The sequence below is a fragment of the Microplitis demolitor genome, chromosome 6, assembly GCF_026212275.2.
Source record: "Microplitis demolitor isolate Queensland-Clemson2020A chromosome 6, iyMicDemo2.1a, whole genome shotgun sequence".
In the NCBI taxonomy this organism is placed as follows: Eukaryota; Metazoa; Arthropoda; class Insecta; order Hymenoptera; family Braconidae; genus Microplitis; species Microplitis demolitor.
The window spans coordinates 4,461,307-4,483,187 of record NC_068550.1 but is presented as its reverse complement, the minus strand read 5'-3'; the positions used below and the strand labels follow the sequence as shown (position 1 = coordinate 4,483,187).

The 21,881-nt window shown below is 26.2% G+C and overlaps 3 protein-coding genes across 7 annotated transcripts in view; 1 reads left to right on the top strand and 2 right to left on the bottom strand.

Annotated features, from left to right (window-relative positions):
- LOC103573796 (uncharacterized) overlaps window positions 1–21,881 on the top strand; it is a 79,950-nt gene that overhangs the window by 16,437 nt on the left and 41,632 nt on the right. The window contains exons 1-13 of one of the 4 annotated variants that reach the window (XM_014442097.2): window positions 5,172–5,403; window positions 12,088–12,111; window positions 12,180–12,280; window positions 15,974–16,160; window positions 16,622–16,762; window positions 16,834–17,108; window positions 18,436–18,608; window positions 18,702–18,977; window positions 19,039–19,200; window positions 19,615–19,768; window positions 19,849–20,128; window positions 20,210–20,305; window positions 21,464–21,793. In XM_014442097.2, the coding sequence (XP_014297583.1) occupies window positions 12,222–12,280; window positions 15,974–16,160; window positions 16,622–16,762; window positions 16,834–17,108; window positions 18,436–18,608; window positions 18,702–18,977; window positions 19,039–19,200; window positions 19,615–19,768; window positions 19,849–20,128; window positions 20,210–20,305; window positions 21,464–21,793 (2,133 nt within the window). In that variant the 5' untranslated portion in view covers window positions 5,172–5,403; window positions 12,088–12,111; window positions 12,180–12,221. Of the gene's footprint in view, window positions 1–5,171; window positions 5,404–11,830; window positions 12,017–12,087; window positions 12,112–12,179; window positions 12,281–15,973; window positions 16,193–16,621; window positions 16,763–16,833; window positions 17,109–18,435; window positions 18,609–18,701; window positions 18,978–19,038; window positions 19,201–19,614; window positions 19,769–19,848; window positions 20,129–20,209; window positions 20,306–21,463; window positions 21,794–21,881 lie in introns of those variants that run through there. The other 3 variants (XM_053739962.1, XM_053739963.1, XM_053739964.1) reach the window with 3 other exon arrangements.
- LOC103573837 (fatty acyl-CoA reductase 1) lies at window positions 1,414–10,594 on the bottom strand. 2 transcript variants are annotated; one of them, XM_053739969.1, is made up of 10 exons: window positions 10,492–10,583; window positions 10,172–10,379; window positions 9,329–9,577; window positions 9,095–9,240; window positions 8,895–9,004; window positions 8,303–8,495; window positions 7,591–7,839; window positions 5,869–6,045; window positions 5,685–5,765; window positions 1,414–1,911 (listed from the first exon to the last, which is right to left on the bottom strand). In XM_053739969.1, the coding sequence occupies exons 2-10, from the start codon at window positions 10,367–10,369 to the stop codon at window positions 1,803–1,805; spliced, it is 1,512 nt and encodes a 503-aa protein (XP_053595944.1). In that variant the 5' UTR covers window positions 10,370–10,379; window positions 10,492–10,583; the 3' UTR covers window positions 1,414–1,802. The 2 variants fall into 2 exon arrangements, with proteins under 2 accessions (XP_053595944.1, XP_053595943.1); XM_053739968.1 differs by having other exon boundaries at window positions 1,415–1,911; window positions 10,172–10,408; window positions 10,492–10,594.
- On the bottom strand, window positions 13,127–14,778 carry LOC103573788 (uncharacterized). The gene is made up of 2 exons (XM_008552996.3): window positions 14,553–14,778; window positions 13,127–14,124 (listed from the first exon to the last, which is right to left on the bottom strand). The coding sequence occupies exon 2, from the start codon at window positions 14,091–14,093 to the stop codon at window positions 13,191–13,193; it is 903 nt and encodes a 300-aa protein (XP_008551218.1). The 5' UTR covers window positions 14,094–14,124; window positions 14,553–14,778; the 3' UTR covers window positions 13,127–13,190.

The window sequence follows — 21,881 nt, the reverse complement described above, 5'->3', positions numbered from 1 at the left end:
GGTACATTAATGATTATCATAACCTTTTTTATAGAGAATTAAATTTCCTACAATTTTTATCTGAAACATTTTTTTCTAAAATCTACAGATTGGCTATAAATACAAGTTGAATATAAATAAATGTTTTCTTGTAGTTTTTTCTTATTAATAACGTTTCGTTAATTAAATATAAAAAAAATTTTAATAGGAATATTCACATTAATAATGATCAAGTAATTTTTTCAGTATAAGAAAAATAAAAAATTCTACCCTTTGTTTTTATTTGCGCGTGATAAAGATTCATAAAAATAAATAGAAGGAAACAAACAATGAAACGTGTTTGAATCAACGTTTTATTGGCTGAAAATTTCTATGAGCATAAACAAAAAAAGTAATTTACAAGATACCCTTACGTTTGAGGTTATCTTATGAATGTTGTGGGTAATCTTTATTGATAATTAAAAAAAAAAAAATGTCTTCTGTCAGCCAGAATGCAAGAGGGATTTGTAAAAAAACAACTATAAAATTTTCCCACTCTTGAAACTAATAAAAAATTATCATAAAAGGAAAGTCACAAAAAAAAAAAAATAATGTTTATTGTATCAACTTTAAAATTTTTTTTATAACCAAGCTAATAAGTCACTTATTTTAAAAAAGTAGTTAAAAAAAAAAAATTAATTGAAGTAAAAAATCTCTATTATTTTCAAAATTTTGAATATAATTAGCGTTAATTAAAATAAAAAGGAAAATGATGCTCATTATTATTGTGGGTTTCAAAGTACTTTTGACAAAATTTAATCAACTATTTTTAAGATTTTTTCTTATAAATACTAAAATAATTAAATTTGGAAATAAAGTTTCAAAATTAACGAGATGTGTATTTTCAATTAGGGCCAGTTTTTCAAACTGGTTTTATTTTTACTCCGGGTTTAAATTAGTATTACTGGTATATCTATATATTAGCAATATATAGATGTGCTAGTAATATTAATTTAAACCTAGATAAAGATGATCCCGCTTTACAAAACTGGTCCTTAGATTTTATTCTACTACATAAATAATATAAACAATTTAACCTGAATGAATCAGTTTAAAATTCCCATGCAAGAGTAAAACTTACTCAACACTTTTGCGCTTGAGGTGTTCGGTAATTAAATTCAGTCATCATACCATGATAGATATATAATTATAATCATATATATTTATGAGTATCAAGAGACGTAGAATTTCCCGTCATCGCGCGTCAGATTGTCTATCCTTCTTCGGTTAAATTTAATTGTTGAAGTCTACTGTCATACGATCAACTCTGTCTTTACAATCATCATTATTTCTTTTTTATATATTTTCAAATCCGGGTAAAACTTGCTTATAATAAAATAACAAAATAAAGTTTTTAAATTTATTATTTATTTATTAATACTTACAGAAGTTGAATAAAAATATTAATTTTAAAATAATCATTTATGAGATTAAAATCATCTGATTTAAAATAAACAAATTTACCAACTAAAAAATTATAATTAATTTAAGACATAAAATTATTTAATCAATTGCGTACTAATATTATATTGGGTGACAGTTCCAATTAATGAACACGATCAGTAAATGAACGTCATTTAATTTTTGCCTGCATCATTTAGATCCTAATCACAATTACATAAAGAAAACTTCATTACTGTCTGATTGACTACTTTTAGAACTTTAATTCTAATTTTGTTGAATCCTTCTGTACTAAGAAATTTAAAAATATGATCGTTCATTCATTTGCTGGTTAAAAGCGTTCCTTTACTGATTCAGTCACGGTACTTATAATTTTATGATCTTTAATAATCATAAATATTGATGAAATAGGAGTATATATCAGATTTATAAATAAACCAAATGATGGATAAGAAAAGTAAACCCTTGAATATCCTGTCAATCCAAATCATTCTGAAATTCAAAGAAAAAAAAACATTAGTAAATTTTTATTTGCATAAAATTCAAATAATTACTTATTGTCGGATGATAAATTACGTCACTATTGAAATAAATCATAAATGATGATTACATATAAAAATTATCACAATTTTTCTTGTCTATCAGACATTCTGTCGTGATTGATTATCTCTGCCATAACTTCCTTATTTATACTTGGAATATATAAATATTGAAAATTTGAAAAAAAAAAAAAAAAAAAAAAAAAAATCGTCTAGAAGTATTACTTTTTGTCGATTTAATTTCTTAGTAACATATTCTAATATTGAATTACATTTGAATTAATTACTTAATATGAAAAATTATTAAAGTTTTTTTTTACAAAAAAGAATCCGGGAAAAATGAGATATTTAAATGAAAAAAAAAGAAACAAAAAGTCATTTGTAGTTGTGGTGTCTAGACAACTGTGGGGTAATTCGGCTACCCCAAGTTGTGGGCAAATTTTTACAAAATATTCTATTTTTTTTTTTTTTAATGTTGTCTTATTTTACCCCAGGTTCTCAGTTGATTAGATAAATTTTTGTACAACTTTTTCCTACAAACAATCATATGAAATATTTTCCGGTTTATAGTCACGATATAAACAGCAATATGCAAATAAATATGAATAAAATCTCTAGGATAGAAATTATAAATGCAATACTATCATATAGAGGATACCATTCCAGTGCACGATGGCCCTTCTAAGCCAATATTTATTTTTTTTAATACACCGGATTTTCTCCAAAAAATGGTAAAAAAAAAAAAGTTTGAAAAAATTAACTTATTGATTATCTATCTCAATTTGTGTGGTAAAACAGATTAACATTCCCGGGTAAATGATCTCTCTAAAAATCTTTTAGAAATTTTTTTATTTTATTTTTTTAAAAAATTCTTTTTTGAAGAGAAAATTTGTAAATTACATCAAAATCAAAATTAGAAGTCTAGATTATGGAAAATAAAATTTTTTTTTTTCTAAATTTCTTAGGGGTTCCGTCGTACCCCGGTTGGTTCGTTCTACCCCATTCTCTCATATGTATGGTCTTGTATTTTATTAAATCAAACTATTCAAATTTTAAAGAAATTTTTCCTACATTCTAATCTTCTGTTCGCATATTTGAAAAAACTTTATTTCATGTTTGATAATAAATTGGAACAAAAATAATAATAATAAAAAAAAAAATAACAATAATAATAATAATAATAATATATTACTTTTAATTTATTATCAATTAGAAAATTAACATTTTTATTTGTAGTTTATCATGCATTCAAAGATTAATAAAACCAATTGTACTATACTTCAAAGTCATTGCTAGAATCAATTATTGTTTATCTGCCTGTACTACCATATACATGACATATATATGACAATGAGTATATACATTTAGATTTCAAAATGAAAGACGCATTAAAAAAAAAAATACAGATACAAAATATAAACATTCGATTGGTCTTATCATAAATAAAAATATATTTGTTGAATCTTCTGACTAAAAAATAACGAAATAAGTCTTATTTCTTATATGTATATATATAAAAAAATTTTTGATAAAATTTTGCTCAAGCAAGCGATCATTTACTCAACTATGCCAAATATATAAATAAACAATCGAATGATCGAGTGAACCAGAGTCAGCAGCATGAGCTGATATTTTCTCAGTAAATTAATAACAATTAAAAAAAAATCAAGTCAATTTTAAATTATTATTATTATTATTATCATCATTTTAAAATAATAAATAAACTCCAAGTATTATGAAAAATAATAAATAAATGAATTATTGGTAATTGTATTTTTGCTTATCAGTAATTCAAAATGAAAAATGTACTGTAATTGCTATATTTATTGCACTAACTAATTAGTGACGCATTTGATAATAAAATAAAAAAAAATAATTCAAATATAACAAACCTGTTCCAGACAAAATAAAAAATAAAATAAATTATGAAAATATGCAAAACTTGAAAGGGAGGGATGACTTTAAAAAAAAATTTACTAGTCAAAAAAAAATACTGTGACGTACATATATTAAGAAAATCTGAAAGTCGCAATTTAAAGTCAAGTTAAAAATTTTTTTTTTTCAAACTCTTTATATAAAAAATGACGGTAACGATCATAATGATAATAATTGTTGATTTATTTAGCTGTAAATTACTCATGAAATAATCAAGACAATTCTTAATTATACTTATTAAACATATCCTTGACTGATACTAATAGTATTTAATGTCAAGAGCATATTTATGCCCAAAGATAAAGAAGACAAAAACAAATGTCGGATTACGAAATACTAGAATTGATAAAAAAAATAATTCGCGGTAAAATATTCCGCCATTCAAAAGGTTAATGACTCAAATAACATGTAATTTGTTAAATTTTTTGGTCGATGGTCGATCGGGAATTTTTAAAAAATATCTGCGGCTTTTTTTTATCAAGTGATCTCAATTCCGCACTAATTAAATTTTTTAAATGTTATTCAAATCAATTCATTTATTCAAACCCTATCAAAGGGCAATACACACAGACGTTATCGTAAAAGTAATAAAAAAAAAAAAAACGAAAATTTCGAAATGCAAAATTTTAATAAAAATTCAAATTCTAAAATTTATATTCAAATAAATAGCTCTTTTTTTTACGATTTTGAATTTCATTCGAAACCCAAAAATACGGATGACTGATTTTTAATTAGGGTCTATTAAATAACTTTCAAAATTTGATTTATTTGTAAAAGAAAACCCATCGAAATTAACAGAACAGTTGGAGGTATTCCCCAGAAAAGTTGTGGGTATTTTTTATCATAAAAATAATAACAGTAATAATAAAATACAATCATAAAAAAAGTCCCCACCCATCGCAATAATCATAAAGTCATAAAAAATAATTATTTATATATGTGTATTAATTTTTTTTTAAATTCTATTTCTGTACGGGATTTCCCGAGTGACGAGGCCATCACCTCTAATTCATAATCAAGTATATCGCGTATCGCGTATTATATATTGCATTTGAAGTGTAGGCGGTAGAAAAAAAAAAAAAAATAAAAAAAAAATTGCATTAACATCGTGAAAAAAAATGTATTATTTATTTATTTATTTGTTAAATGTTGATATATTTATTATAAAAAAATTTTCCATCACGTTTTTCCCATCCGCGTAAAAGTGCAGTGACCTCAAAAATTAGTCCGAGTATTTGACCCAGTTTCGTTTGTTGACGACACGACCGCGATCGATCAAACATGTTATCAAAACGCCAAGGGACAAAATTCTATTGTCAACCCTAAGATATTCTTAGTCACTGACAGTTCTTTCATTAAGAATAATCAAAATCAAACCTGTTGTCACAGTCATTATTATCATTATTTTTTTTTTAGTCTAAATTTGTAACTTAGTATATATATAATATTCAAAAATGAATATATTTTTTCATTATAAATCTTGATAGTGAACGTGTCGAATATATAAAATGTAAGTCTTAACTCTGGTGAGATACTGATTCACATCTAACATGCTTTTTTTTTTATTCGCTGCACGTATATTTATATACTTTCTGAGACACTGGGATTTCCCTTTCAACTGCAAATACGTGATTTGTTTAAATCATGGATATTCTGATCTATTACTTTGTTGTTATTAAAAATTTTTTTATTATTTTTGAATTCGTTAATTTGAATAATTTTGAAATAAAAGTCAAATATTATTGTAATAATTTTTATTGAGCAATGCTAAATAATTTAAAAAATAAATACCTGTTCAAGTGCGACCTTGTAGCGGATGTATTGTTTACTTTTTCATTGAGAAGATATTTTTTTGCACCCGTCAAACAATTTCTGTTGAATTAATAAACATTTATATTTATTATTTTAAAGAAGTTTGATGTTTATTATTTAAAGAAATATAGATAATAATGATAATATATAAATAAATACATACTGAAAGTAGTACGCTACATCAAAAGAAGCGTAATCGAATTGAAAATCATCTAAATCTGATGGTGAAACGTCGGATATTAATCCGAACATATTTTCATTTTTAAATTGCCATTCGTGGGTTAGAAAATGCGACAAAGCTGTATTTGCGATATAAACTCGCCTTTGTAACTTAGCTAGACTAATTCAAAATATTAAAGACAATAAATACTTTTCAGTGAAGCTCAATTGAATCATGTACCTGAAGATCGGAACTTTTTTTCGCAGAACGAAAATGAAAAGTAAAAAATCTACTGGACCTAGATTTTTGAAATGCTTCGCATAGGGGTTAGTATGTCAGTCGAAAATTGCAGCCACCCCCAACCCCCCAGCCACCTCTTAAACAGTCAAATTACATAAATTTTTTTCATTTTTGTTGCGTGGAAAACGTTCCGATCTTCAGGTACATATTGAATCGTAAATTTTTTAAAAAGACATCTCTGAAAAACATATTAATTGCAATATCCGATGCAATTAAATACTAGACAATGAAATTCTACTAATTTTATCCCTACAAAAATATCCTAAACAAAAAAAACCTGATAAATCTGGATAAATTCTGATTAATCGTTAATAATTGTCACTGATTTTTGTAGGAAATCCAAAAGATCCAAATAAATCAACATAGCTCCCGACAAAATATCGGTATTTGTCACAGATTTTTATGACGAGGATTTTAATGAAAAGATATAAACGCACTATAAAACCAAATGTGTAGTCGAAATTAACACATAACATTGAAACGCCATGAACAATCCCAAGATATTTAACCCAGCATGGAACATGTTTCAAGTGACTTTTAAAAACTATAGTCTTGTTTCTGACAAAAATATTATGTTGAAACAATACACTTGTAACACACTTGATTTTAGAGTGCGTCTTTTTGGAATTTTTTCAGAAAAAAGCTTTAATTTCGTACCGGCTTCCAAAATTAACAGATTGTATAATAAAAATACTAGGTATAACCGAAAACTCGTGTATTAATGAATAATTATTAGATGATAATGTGTATTATTATAAAATATCTTTAAAATGTATTCATGTCATCTGAGGGAAAAAATTACGTGAAAGTAATAGTACATATTTTGATACAAATATGACACAATCATATTTACAATGACAGGAAATTAATTTGTATGTGTGATTGATAACAAGAAAATCTTCATATTGTTATTATTAACTACAATTTTTCAAATTTATCTATTTTTCCTGTATTCTTAAACTTTTTTCTAAATATTTCTTTCTTTGTCTGTTGAAATATCCAGTTTACACCGGTTTCATTATCACAACAATTATATAGATATCGATACATTATAGCATTTATTAGTGTTTTTAATACGCGTTGACTCGTCTAATTAACATAATCGATGGTGTTCCATGTTTAGAAATCGACAGAGATACTAAAAAGTAGAAAAGGATAATAAAAAATACATTAACTGAAATTTGATGAAAATTTGCAGAGAAAAGTGTCTGATTTGTATCATTTTCGATCAGACTTTACGCTTACAGTCTCTTACAACCTACGCAATGAGCTTTTTCACCAAAAAACGGTGTAAAGACATCCGGGAAAGACATACGCGTAAAAAAACGAAAATTTTTAATTATTTGAAATGCGCCCTTTTTTAAATTAACGATTCAATTGATTGTTTGATTATATATTTATAAGTTAACTATTTAATATACATACATTGGCTTATGTCCACTCAAAGTGAGAACAGCGTCAAGTAATAGAGCTGGTAAAAGATGTGTTAGTAACATCAGGGTATAGTAATATAAAGCGTTGGTAGTATAACTAATAGATGGTCGCCAAATAATGCCTTCAAGTGGATTTTTTGATGCACACATCAAAGCCATACGTTTAAGTTCATCAACAGATAAATTTTTAATATCTGCTGAAGAACAATTGTATACGTGTACAGAAGGATCTCTAGTTATACTAAACAGTAAAATATTTATTATTAATAGTAAATAAAATTTCACACAAATAAATATGCACAAATCAATCGCTTGGGTTGAAATCGAAGTATTAGGGATCGAAAATAATCATTTTTTTTCTATTTAATTAATAAATTTTGAACAATCTTTACTTTATCAACCGCCAATACATTCGCGACTTAGTTTTAGTCATTTAAAATGACGCGTGATGTCGCTTTCTCTTGGAAGACATCGAAACAAAGATAATTACTAATTAAGTTTAACTATGAAATTTTTTATTAATTTTTAGATCAAACAAGAAATATTTTAGGCAAATTTTGAATATTTTATAATGAGCGCTAGTTATTCTAATTTTACTAGGATAACAATGAAAATTTTATCAGAAAAATTTGAAGGTTAGGTCAAAAAATTTTAAATGCTTTGCGATTGAGGTGTGCACCTAAAGAACAATAAAAATGAAGTACGTATTTATTCCTCGTTTCCAACTTGCAACGATCATAGCTTTAATAGCGACATCAACAGGAATAAAATCAGCTTTTAATTTTGAATCACCATAAACAACTCGTAATACTCCTTTACCTCCGCCAACCATCAGTCCTACTGGACCATTAAAATTATCTACCCACCCGGCGACTGGTTCTTTCAACGTTGATATAACTGACAAAGAAAGTTATTTAACTTTTAAAAAATCTATTTTATTCGAACATGAGATCAAAAATTGAAAAGCGAAATTTTCTGCAATGAACTCTTTAGATTGTGAAAATTTCAGTTTCAAAATTGATAAGTGACGTAAATGACGTAAACAATTGTTGAAATAATTTGATTCAACATCAAATTTTGATGCCAGTGACGTAAAATTTCAACTAAGTTTTTCTCAAATTTTTCTGAATAGTTTGATATTTAGGTGAGCGCGAAATTTGAATTACTAATTTTGACGGGTAGTTTACATCATTTTGCTATCAAAGTTAAATTTTTGAACTTAAACTCTGATTATATGTATATATATATATGCACATAAATTTATTAATAATGAATTTAATGAAATTATCAAATTACCAATTGACGGTCGAAATACTATAGCCGGTATCGCGTGTGAATAATCACTAATAACTCGTTCAGCTAAACGTTTTGTAAAAGTATAAGTATTTGGAAAACTTCCCAAAAATCTATATAAACATAAAAATAAATAAATTCGTTAATAATTAATTTCAATAATATAATGATGATTATTTACGTTCGTAAAACTCTTGGATTACTTGGGTGTAAAAGTTTTGAGTAATTCATCATCTAAATTCTCGGCAATTTTAATCATTTTTTTCCAATCGGTGTCAAATGGATACAATTTTTCTTCAACAACCGGTTTATCAGCTTGATTATAAGTTGTACTGACGTGCATAAATGACTTGTAAACAAATCAAATTAATTGGAAAAAATTATTATTATTATTGCTATTGTTATTATTGAGTATTAATTTGAAAACTCAAACTTACAACAAGTTTTTTCATTTGAGCTGCAAGAATACACATATCTCTAGTAGATCTAGTATTTGTAAAAACAGCTGCTTTCAATGGGTCATCAAATCTAACACTAGCAGCAACATGAAAAACGACAGAAACTCTTTCAATTAAAACTTTTCGTTCAAAATCAGGAATTCCTAAGCCTTCTTTCATCGTATCGCCTTCGATGGGAACAACTTTATCGATTGCAGAAGGTCTTTCTTTTCTCAACCTATCATAAAGCTTAAATATAAAACTTTAAACATATATTTAAATATATAATGATCTCAAAAAGAGTATGAAAGTGTTCGAATAAAATAATTTAAAAAACTTTTATTGTTCGTCAGTTTTTGAACTGTTCGACAATTTTCGAGTTATTTGAACTATTTACTCAATTTTTGAATTATTCAAAGTTTTCGTCAGCTCCAGTTATTTGAATAATTCAAATTATTAGTCAGTTTTCGAATTACTTGAAAAACTCGTCAACTTTTGAATTATTTATAAATTTTTATTCGATCGGAATTCAAATTTCGAGTATAAAATTTGTATCCTACTAGAGATAAATTATAAAATTTCTCATAATTTATGAATAATTTAAATTTTTGTAAAATTCAAAAATGTACAATGCTTCAAAAACTCACGAGCAGTTCAAAATTTTACAAATAATTTGAATTTTCCGGATAACGAGAATTAACGAATGATACAAATATTCAAATTGTTCGGTTCAAATTTAAAATCGAATATTACTATTCGATTCGATACAAACAATTTGTAAATTCGAACTATTCTTACATCCTTTCAAGGTGATATTTTTGCACACTTTTTTTCAACACTCACCGGAAGACTTAATAATTGACGTACTCTATTGTCAATAGATATCCCTTTTTTTGGTCTCATTAAAACAAATATTTCACGAACTTCTGGACAAGATCGTAATAATTTTTCCACAAGAACTTTACCCATAAATCCAGTAGCTCCTGTTATAAAAACACTCTTTCCAGCATAAAATGCAGGAATTGAATTTGTTGGATCCATTTTCGATTATCTATGTTTTTATTTCAATTAAAGTTGAAGCTGTTAATTATAGTAACTACTAATTAAAAATCTTATCCAGATATAAATTATTAACTATTTTATAAATTTTTATAAAAACTTACACTTAATATTTTTACAAAACTGATGAAAAATAACTACTAGTATAAATCAACTCGTGAGAAACTAAAATTCAAATGATGTTAGATCGTTGAAAGAAGTGTCAATGGCGATTGTAATGAAACGGATGTGATATGAAATAAATTTGAATATATTGAATTACAGGTCAAAGTTTACAGAGAATTAACAATAAATCTTATATGGTAATACAGTACGTACTTATTGAAAAATGTTAAATATCGTTTTATATATTTCTTTTATTTATTTGGTAATTGAAATTTTTCATTCTCACATAATTCTGAATATAATTATTTAACAATATAAAATTTTATTATGTATAAATTCAGTGGTGGCTACGGAAATAAGTTTCTTCAGAATATTTTACAAAATTTATAAACCATCTAAAACAATAGAAAACTTTTGATTCTTTTTGAATATTTTACAAATTTTTAAAATTTTGCATATTTTGGAATTATTTGAAACTTTTCCAAAAATTACTATACTTCATGCGACATTTTTTAAACTTCTGAAATACCTCAAAAATTACTAGAAAATTTCACATCTTTTTTTTTGTATATTTTCGAAAATCCGGGAAGTTTTTGAACACTATATAATTTCAGTAAATTCAGAAACTTTTTGAAAAGTTATAGATCCTTCTGAAATACTTCAGAAGTTTCCAGAAAATTTCAAATATCTACAGACACTTTTCGATACGTTCCAAGAAATACTAGAATTTTGGGAAATATTTAAAAAATTATAATTAATATTCTGAGAAAAAAAAGTTGATTTAAAAAAGAAAAAAAAAAAACAAAATTTGATTAATTTAAATTGATTAATTATTTTGTTTTCCAATGTCAAACTCAAAAAATAAATTATTTAAAATTTCATTTTAAACGTCTGGTCGATAAAATTTTAATTAACTAATAAATAATTACGGTTTAAATAAAAAAAAAAAAATTCAAACGAGTATTTTTGAACTGGAGACATATTTATGACATAAATATTGATACAGAAATCTATGATTCATTAGGTTAAACGTCATTTCAAATTGGTTTTTGATATTTATTTAAATCCTCAAGTATAAAGTATAAATAATCGTAATTATAGTATTAATTAATAGTAATTACGTACAAATTAAAAATTTTTATAAAATAATATTTATTTATCATATCATCTTGATGTTAAATAATATTATTTATTTCGATTATTTTAAAAAGTAATAATTTACAAATTAAAAGCGCTCAATAATTGATTAATTAATTAATTACAAAAATTATTCGAGGTTATGTAAATTTTATTATATTTAAAATCCTTCCTGAACTTAATTAAACAAAGAGGAGAGAAAATAATTAAACAATGAAAAGTTTTAATATTCATAAGAATGATAAAGAGGAGACAGAAAAGCCTAACGAGGAAGTGGAGAAACGCATGAATATTTCAAGTCAATCAACTTCATATGATGAATATGAAGAAGACAATACTCAAAAAAAATTCACGAAAATTACCCGTAGATCAAAATTTCAAAAAATTGTATTTTTTATCTTAATTTACTTCTTATTTTTAAATTGTAGAAAATACATCATATTCTTTTTTTGTTTCAGCCGAAAAATTTGATAAATCATGAGGTAATTAAAAAAAAAAAACTTACAAGTTTGAACAAAACAAAACAAAATAAAATTTATGTGTTTGGCAGCCGAAAGAAAGAAAATTAAAAAAGAATAAGAAGAAAAAGTCAATGGAGAAACAGGAAAAATCACGTGCTGCTGCTGTGTCTGCAGAAACAGAACAGCAGAAGTAAGTAATAATTTTTCTATTTATTTTAATTATTCAATTACACCCAAAGAAGGTAATACTTTGATTAAAAATTTTTCTTGATTAAAGAATCATATGAAAAAATTAATGGAGGATTTTATGGAAATATTTATAGAAATGTATGAACTCACATAGGAATCTATAGTTAACTTCATAGAAAATGAGTTTCTTACCCAGGAATCCATGTAGAAAATTAGCTATAGTTAAAGTTTTCTATAGAAACCCTATTTGTGAAACTATGAACTCCTTCATGGAGAAAAAATTAACGAAACGTTTCCAATAAATTATGTTCTTCATATTAAATGTTTTTATAGTTATTGAAAATTTCTCCATAATCATAGGGACCGTTGCCATAATATATAGAACAGGCTCCTATACACATACCAGAATCTTTCCAATCAATTATGGGAAATATTCCTATAATTTTAGTGACCGTTCTTATAATTTATGAAAGTTTTTACTGTAATACTATTTTTTTGTAAACTTTTGACTCTTGATTAAAAGTGATGTTATATAACTTTATTTCAATGCAAAATGAGGTCAGAAAAGGTTATTTTGAACTATTTCTGACTTTTCTTTTCTTAGTATGTATTAATAGTTTTGATTGAATCATTGATTTTTTCTTTGATTTGTCAAAAGTTTAAAAAACATTCAAAAAAAGTTCATCACTGTGAGATTTCCAAGTTTAGAAGTTAACATTTTTCAAAAATTTTTTTCCACAAGTAGCATCTAAAAATTCGAGCGTGATTAAAGAATTAATTGGGTATAATGGAGGTAAAAAATAAAAATTTTTGAGTCATTCATTGAATATCACTGTTGTTATTATTATAAAAAATATACATTGTAATAAAAAATTATTGATATCGTTAATGTCAACTATTTATCTTAAAGTTTAGAGATCGTCTGGACATAAAAATTCTAATCGATTATTAATTATATAAGCAATAGCTCTTTGTCTCAATATCGATGAATTATAAAGAGTGCCTATTTTCATTAACATCTTTACATTATCAAATGTCAATTTATTACTCAGCAATAATGCGCACACATTTTTCAATTTTGACAGCTGATAAACTGAAGCGGCTTTAAATAATTTCAATGTCAATTCATTATCAACAACAGCTTCTTGTAGTTTACCATAATATATAAACAATAACAACTCTTTAATAACATCAACTTCAAGATCCGAAAGATAAATGCAATTTTCTTCTAATTTAACATCTTTTGCCAACATTTTTTCAAATACCTTACTTTCCGTTCGTAAAATAAATTTATGTGCTAGAAAATCAGTATCTTCAACTTTTATCTTAATGTCACTAGACTCGACTGTACAATATTTCTGTATGTTTGAGTATACAGCCTCTGAGTACCGGAGGTCATCGATAAATCCAAACCATATTATTGAACAGTTTATTTTAATCTGGTACACATGCTCATCAGAATCAGCTGGATTACAGTTTAACCCTAATTTCGAACATATATCAGAATTAGCAGGAATTGACACGTCTTGAAAATAAACTGCATCCTTCCATCCTGACACATCTTCAAGTATAGTTGGCGTCCCAGGGACTGTAATTTTTACTATGGCATAGGCAACTTCAACTTCACTTTTGCTAACTTTTATGTTTACTCGAGTATTCCGGTAATTAATGTACGCGGAAACTTTAAAGTTAACTTCAGGAGCGCAGTCTAAGTGGAAAATATTTGAATCGACCCATCCTCGTTTTTTACTCAATTCTAGCTCACAGTCAAAAGAAATTGTAGTCGTTACTGTCTCTGTTGCTGGTGACTCCATTTTGTTTATTATAATTTCAAGGTTAGATTTCCTGTTAACAATGCAACCATTGATTAAATATGAGGTTATTTATGTACTCGTGAAAAAAATGATTAGATCTTTGAAATATGGTCAGATAAATTTTCTTATGATTATTAGGCAGATTTTGTCATAAACGTCAAGATCTGACCGGATGTTGTATGCAAATTTTCATATATATCCAGATCTGAACACATGAAAAGATCTGAGGACCAAATTTCGTCAGATCTAATATTTTTTCTGGGATAAAAATTCATTTTATTTTAAAAATTTCATGGAAAAAATTAACACGCGTTTTTTTTATTAATTTACATCAATAGAAAAACAAAATTTCGTATTTAAAAGTAATGTTACACAAAAGATAACGAATTAGCGGTAAAATTTATCACCCGTGCCACCAAAATTACTTAGTAAAATAATTATTTAAATATTTTTTCTTACCTTGTTGTCAATTTGTAACAAGAACTTTATTTTTTCTAATAATTTAAAATTATTGTCAAGAATCTTAAAAGTAACTAGATGCCGATACTATACAAGACAATTTTCCAATGTGTTACAGATATTTTTTTTTATTCCTTACAGGGCCATGTGTTAGATGTTGTAGACATTATGGTCATTACTAATCCTTAACTAAGCAATCGGTTTTCTTTCCAAATATTTTTTCTTGTGGGGGTCTGACGTCACAAACTTAGAAACAATGTAACGTCAGAGGCTCTGGTATCGTTAACCAAAAGTAAGATGGCGGATTTTCTAAGTCGTTAGTTCTTTTATTTTGAGATTAGGAAAAATTTAAAAAGTTAATCAGCTCTAGTTAATAAAAGTTTTCAGTTACTGGAAATTTTGTCTATCAAATTGCCATGAAAAAATAAAAAAAAAATTAATCGTAATTTGCCATGCGTTCTCTATCCCAATTGTATGATACAAGATTTTTCAAAAATAAAAAAATGATATATTCTTTTTTGTTTTTTTTTTTTAAATACAAATAAATTAGCCCATACTTCTGTATATTAAAAAAAAAATTAATTTAAAAAAAAAAATCTGGCCAAGTAAATATGTTCTAAGCAATGAAAATATTTATATATTTGAATTTGTGTAGCGTAAAATTTTTAATAAGAAGAAAACTTTCTTTTGTAAATAAATTATTAATTTCTTAATTAAAAAAATAATAAATTCTCTTATGAAAATATTGAATTCAAATTATCAATAAATTTTTTCATTTCAACAAAAATTACTCGTCTACTCTTTGAAAAAAAATAATTTTTTTCTTTAATTCAAGGATGTAATTTAAAACTAGTTTAAAATAAATAAAATTTTTATGAACAACTTTGTAATTATCTTTTTTAAAAGTTTCAACTGCATAATCTAGATCAAAACAATCAAATCCATTTCGTGCACGTCTCTCATTCAGTGCATTTTCACCCTATCAACTCTTTCCCACCCTCGTAAAATTGAGTTCAACACCTCTAAAACAGACTACTAGATTCTCAATACCTTCAGTTGGGTTTCAAACATCCTTTCGTGCTGTAATATTATATTTATTGCTATTACATACCATTATATTATAAAATAAATTGTTTTTTTTTTTTTTTTTTTTTTTTTTTTTTTTTTTTTTTTTTAATATCATTCGTGTCTGAAAATTAAATAGAAATTTACTGTATTAACTGAAAGATTCGATTCCTCTCGTGAGTTATAAATAATAAAAATGTATACGGATCCTTTGGCAGAAATAAAATTTTTTCGAAGTTACGCTGAAACAGCTAAAGAAAAAGTAAAACGTATCGAAGAACGGTATAATTTAAAAGTTTAAAAATAAAATAAACATAAACACAAAAGTTTTATTTTAAAGTTTATTATGTTTACAGAAATGTACTGATCAAGGACATGCTCGAGGAGATACGAGTAGAGAAGTTTAAATCTGAGACAGAAGCTTCGATCGATGAAGATGAAGCGAGAAAACGAAAAATTCATTTAGAAAAAACCTGGCATGTTATTACGAAAAATGAACAAGCGTTTATGGAGGATGCTTTGGAAAACAAAGAAGAAGATGAGGTGATTGATGTTTATTTAAAAATATATTTAAGGTAATCTTTTTATTGCCAATAGAAGTTTTTTTTTTATAATTATAAGACTTTTCAGAGAAATTATTTAATTTATCAATGTCCATATATGTTCATAATTTCTGTAAGCCAAAAGGGCACATAATTTAGGAAGTTTTCTAAACCCAAAAACATGATAAAGAATATGTCCTTTTGGAATTAATAACGCGATATATTACACTTTATATCTTTTCAATACCTTGGGATTATTCATAACAGAAAAAAAGTTTATTACGAAACTTTATTTTAATTATTGTCATAAATTTCGAAAATGAAATTTATAATTGTTATGATTAAACTAAAAATAAAAAAACTATAATATCCGTGTATAGTTTGATGAGCTAGGTGACTTTTGAACAGTACTACCTTGAGAAAGCAAAGCGATAGTAGATGATATAAAATATATATTTATAGTGGATCCAATATATGACTTGTGACGGTCTACCAAATCCTGGGATACTGTCAGAGTTAAATACATTTTTATTTATTTGGGATTTAGAGGATGAAGAAGCGTCAATGTTAAACATTTCACAAAAATGCCAAGTCGTTATTTATGTAAGACACTAAATAAATAAATAAATTATTTATTTGCTTATATAAAAATTGATAATTTAAAATTTCTTTAGTTGTTGCTAAAATTAGATAACATTATTGAGTTGAGTTTAATGGAGCCTCCTGAGTATATTGAGGACTGCAAAAACGTACGTAAAATATTTAGGGCAAAACTGAAATACTGGATTGATCTGGCGACTTATCGGCTTCTCCGTCAGATCGAGCGAGACATGATTAGAGAGGATTTAAGAAATGCGAGATATATAAAAGAAGCTGATGAAATTATTTGTTGCATTTGGGCTTTGATCAGATTGCCAATTAGTATCAAACAATTATCGGAACGTGAAAGGTAATTTTGTTAATTAGAGCAAAGGCGCTTTGTAACAATAAATTTTTTTTTTAAATTGAGGCCTTTGCGCATGACTATTTTTTCAAGGATTTCTATCATATAGAAAAATTTGAAAAATTTAAGGACATTCTTTCAATATTCCAGAATATTTTAATGAATTAAGTCGATAATTCATTATCTTTTTTTTTTTACAATAATATTTATACGGATTTTCATAAAAAAATTCACAACTTTTGACTGATTGACCTGAAAAAAATCCTTTCAAGGTTATCTACTTAATATATTACTTTCGAAAAAAAGTGAGACGTGTCGACTGAAAAAACTAATTCTTTTAACAACTGAAAATTCTTTATTTTTTTCCAGTTTAAATGAAAAAAAAAAAATTAAATTGTCAATAACTTTTTATTAAAATAAGTAAATATTTGTTGATACATGTCAATTTTTAATTGGAAATATATGAAAAATCTCATGAAATTATTTTTAGTATTATTGATTTTCAACAGTCATGACACTAGTATCATGATCTTCACAAATTGATTACTTGTAATCAGCACAATTAAAAATTTTTAATCAATTTTAAATCTTCTTTTAGCTTCTACGTAATCTTTCTCATCTTCGGAAGTTTTAACACCTACCGGTTGTTGTTCGCGTAATAGATAACGCAATTTCTTACAATTTCTCTTTGCCATACTAAATATTTTAATTCAATTATCATAATAATAACTGTTTTCATAGAATGACAGTCTCAAAAAAATAAAAAAAAAAAATAAAAATTAAAATATACGAACTGACAATACTAAAGACTCCAGCAAACTGGATCTTTTAGGGCACATGGGTGACTTTGATTCTAATGTTTCGAATCGCACTGAGATAATCCAACGCAATTCACCAAAAAGACCTTCAGCTCAAAAGTTTTTCACGAATAGTCACTAGAGCTACATAACGCCGCTCCAAAGTTACTGACATAAAAAAATCCGTGTGCCTCAACTGACCCGGCTTGCCAAAGAGTTAAATATCAAATAACTAAAGAAAATTTATCAGCTCAATAAATTATCATTAATTAAATAATTATTTATAAAATTAAATACCTTAGTCATCAAAATATTTTCAAAATTCGCCAAAATAAATTTTCAAATTAAAAATATAATTAATCCGTTTTGTTCAAATATAAAATATAAAATGAGTCATTAACTTGATACTGTAATGAATTAAATTAAATTAAATTTGTCATGAATATTTATTTATCAATTGTTACAATGAATGCACTTATTCTTAATGCAGAAATATACATGAATAAATATTGTTTTATTTATATATTATTTAACAGAAATCCAATAGAAATAAATTTTAAAGAACTAGATTTGACTGTTAAAATGCCTGTGGATGTTGATTGCTACGCTATGTCAATACGCGGACTCTGGATTAAATACGATCATTATTCAGATCAAGGATCATCATTTCTTATGCCAGAAATACCACAAGAGTATAATATGAATGAAGGTATTATATATTAATAATGACATTGCGGTTAATGAACTATGTAAATAATAATTATTTATCATCATGTTTTAATTTATACAACTTCGTCTTTAGATCTTTTGACCTTTTGTCTGAACGAGTACGATACAAAAGTCAAAATTCGTCATGAACAAGTCGAGGGTCGTAGATTGAGACTTGAAGAAAAAAAATTAATGGTCGAACGTTTATCGAATCCGTCACAATTCGTTACATCTAAATCGGAAAAAAAAGGTAAACAAAGTAAAAAATTATCACCTCAGGCTGGACGGACTAAAAAATCAGAACCTGAAGCTGAGCCTGAACCTCTGCCGTATTTACCTACACCTGATGAAATCATTCTTCAGAAAGAAGGTAAAAAAATATATAAATAAATTTTTATATGAAAATAATTATTAATTTTTAAATTCTTCAGAGGAAAATAGAAAAGAGTTGAGAAAATTATTATTTACCCGGTGTGAAAAAACAGAAATAAATTTACGAAAATATCGGATACTTGGCGGAGTTTATCATATTGATTTAATTTATCAACCACCTCAGCCTAAAGATATGAGAGGAGATATTTTTTTGACAACACGTTAGTTGGTTTTTTTATTAATGTTTATATATATAATAATATATTGACAATTAGTATGAAAACTACAAAAATTTTTTTTAATATTTAATATTTTCTTGTTCCATATTCGATTATTTCATAAATTTTATCGTAATGTCACTTTGACATTAGGATAAAAATAAATAAATTTTTAGAAGCCTTTTTACTTGTAAAAAAAAAAATTTTTTTAAATTTCTTACGCTTGTTGAAAATTACTGAACTTACATGCAAAAGCTTAAAAAAAATGCATGCCCTTCTGGTATTAGAGATGCGTAATAAAAAATCTTAACATGTTGATATTTGAATATCATGAGCCGTGACCTACAGGAATAAAAAAAAAAGTAAAAGTACGAGACATTAAAAATAATTTATAAATAAAATAAAATAAATTTACAGTTCAACTACCAAAAGTACTCAGATATGTATCTTTTTTACGGCCGTACAAAGCTCCACCGCCAGCACCAGACGCAGAAAGAACGCCAGAGGTGATTGAAGCTGAAATGAAAGCTCTTGAAGCTGCGATGGAAGCTCTAGTTCTTGTCACTTTCAAGTAAAAAATAAATATAAATATTTATTCAAAGTTTTTAAAAGTGAATATTGAGATAAAAAGTTTATGTATACGTATTACAGACTTCCGGAGTCAGTTTTGTGGTTTGAGCCTCCTCTTGTCGCTCACTGGATTGATGATAAAAAAATTTGGTCGACTCAAGACGTACATGATATCAAATATAATGAAGAAAAACAAATAATAACATTCAGAACTGGTAGACTTGGTATCCACGGTCTTGCGGCATTTAAATTTATCAATTTACCATTTCAAAGTTGGGAACTAAAACCGGAAACAGGTAAAACTGGTGGGGTGACACTGAATATTTCTGCTGCTATTGTTCAAGTTGAATTTGTTGTGCGGGTAAAAATTATAATTATTCACTAATTTATTCATATTATATTTTAGTTTTCTTATTTTCTTATTTTTTTTTTTTTTTTTCAGGAAAATTTGGTATGTTTAAATTCTTTAATCGGAGGAACTACAACTGCGCTTCAAGATCTTGTTGGAAAATATATGAAACTTGATATATTGATACGAGTAAGTCGATAAATTATGTTTTTTTTTTTTGCTACTCTCCAAACTAAAAAATCTGGGCGACGGTTGGCCCTGCGGGCCAGCCCCCAAACTTCCCGCTGTTTTCGAGTTCAGGAAGCTCAAAAACATTAGTTCGGATGTGTTTGCGAGCTCTTCGAGCTCGAAAATGCTACTGCATGCGGTTGTTTTCTTGTGATCTTTTCAAGCTCTGACAAGTTACGTTTAATACTGAATTTTAAAAATTTAAGAATCAAAAATCATTCAGAAAGAAGCGTTTTTTAAAATTTAATTACTCGTAGATTTTTTTGCAGTCACGGGCCGTAGTCCCGTTACTAAAGTTAATTATAAAATTTCGTAGCTTAATTGAATAATTAAGAGAACTGCTTTCAAAATGAATAATATTCAATAATTACGTAACATTGTTTTTTTCGAATTATAAAATTTCTAATATCACAAAGAATTAACATGTGCCAATGTGACCCGAGACATGACCTTCCAACGTTGCACTTGGTTGCGATTTATGAAAATCGAGTATAACTGAATTTATATCAGGCTTAAATTGTAAATCTAAACATTTTTTGAAGAACAAATTCATAACTTTATTTAGATTCACACAAATGTCACACTATTCAAAACTTCTTTGAAATTCAAATCAATTTACATCAAGTTATTCAAAATTTTAAATTCGTCTGCAATATAAAATATAAATTAACTTATTTACATATTTTAGTTTATTTTCACATCAATAATTATTTTTTATATTGTCCATTACTCAATTATTTTTAAAGCTGATAATTATTTGAATAACCTGAATTTTAATTGCAATTTTTTTTTTTTCATGTGTAATTATCTTTTAAATACCGGAAGTTTCATAGCAAGACTTTAATAAACTCACAATTATTAAAAAGTAATTAAGGTTTTTTAAAAAAAAAAAAATTACTACTGTCTTTTAAAATTTTTTGAGTTAAAACCCAACTTAAAAAAATTATGCTTGAATTTTTTAATTACGTCAACAAGTCGCTATTCATGTAAAAAAATGAAATTTCCCTGACAATTATCTTCGAAGATCAGGCGAAATTTCCAAAAGTTCACATGCAATTGAATCTATTTATAATTCAAACATCAAATATTACCTGAATATTTTTATATAATTATTTACAGAAAATGAGATCTGGTGGCTGTGATTTATTTCCTGAAAGAGATACTTTTAGTTACATAAAAGGGCTTCAAGTAAAGCACCCGATTGCTGAAAAACATCTTCAATCATGTATGGGTTTACTTAGTACCGCATACATGTTTGCCTGGTCAAGATGGAATGCAACAGTATCAGCACGTCAAATAATTATCCAAATAAAAGAATTACACGGGTGTGTTGCCAAAGAACAAACAAATATGATGCTGATGGTAACTCCACTTCGTACTACTCTTATTGATTGCACAGAAGTTGGCTCAGAGTTCAGCGATAAATCAATGCCTGGTGAAGAATCTAAGGTACTTTTTATATTTATTCTTAAAACAAGTACTCGATCACCAGTCCCTTGATATCAAGCTTCCTTATAAATTTAATTTATAAATTTAT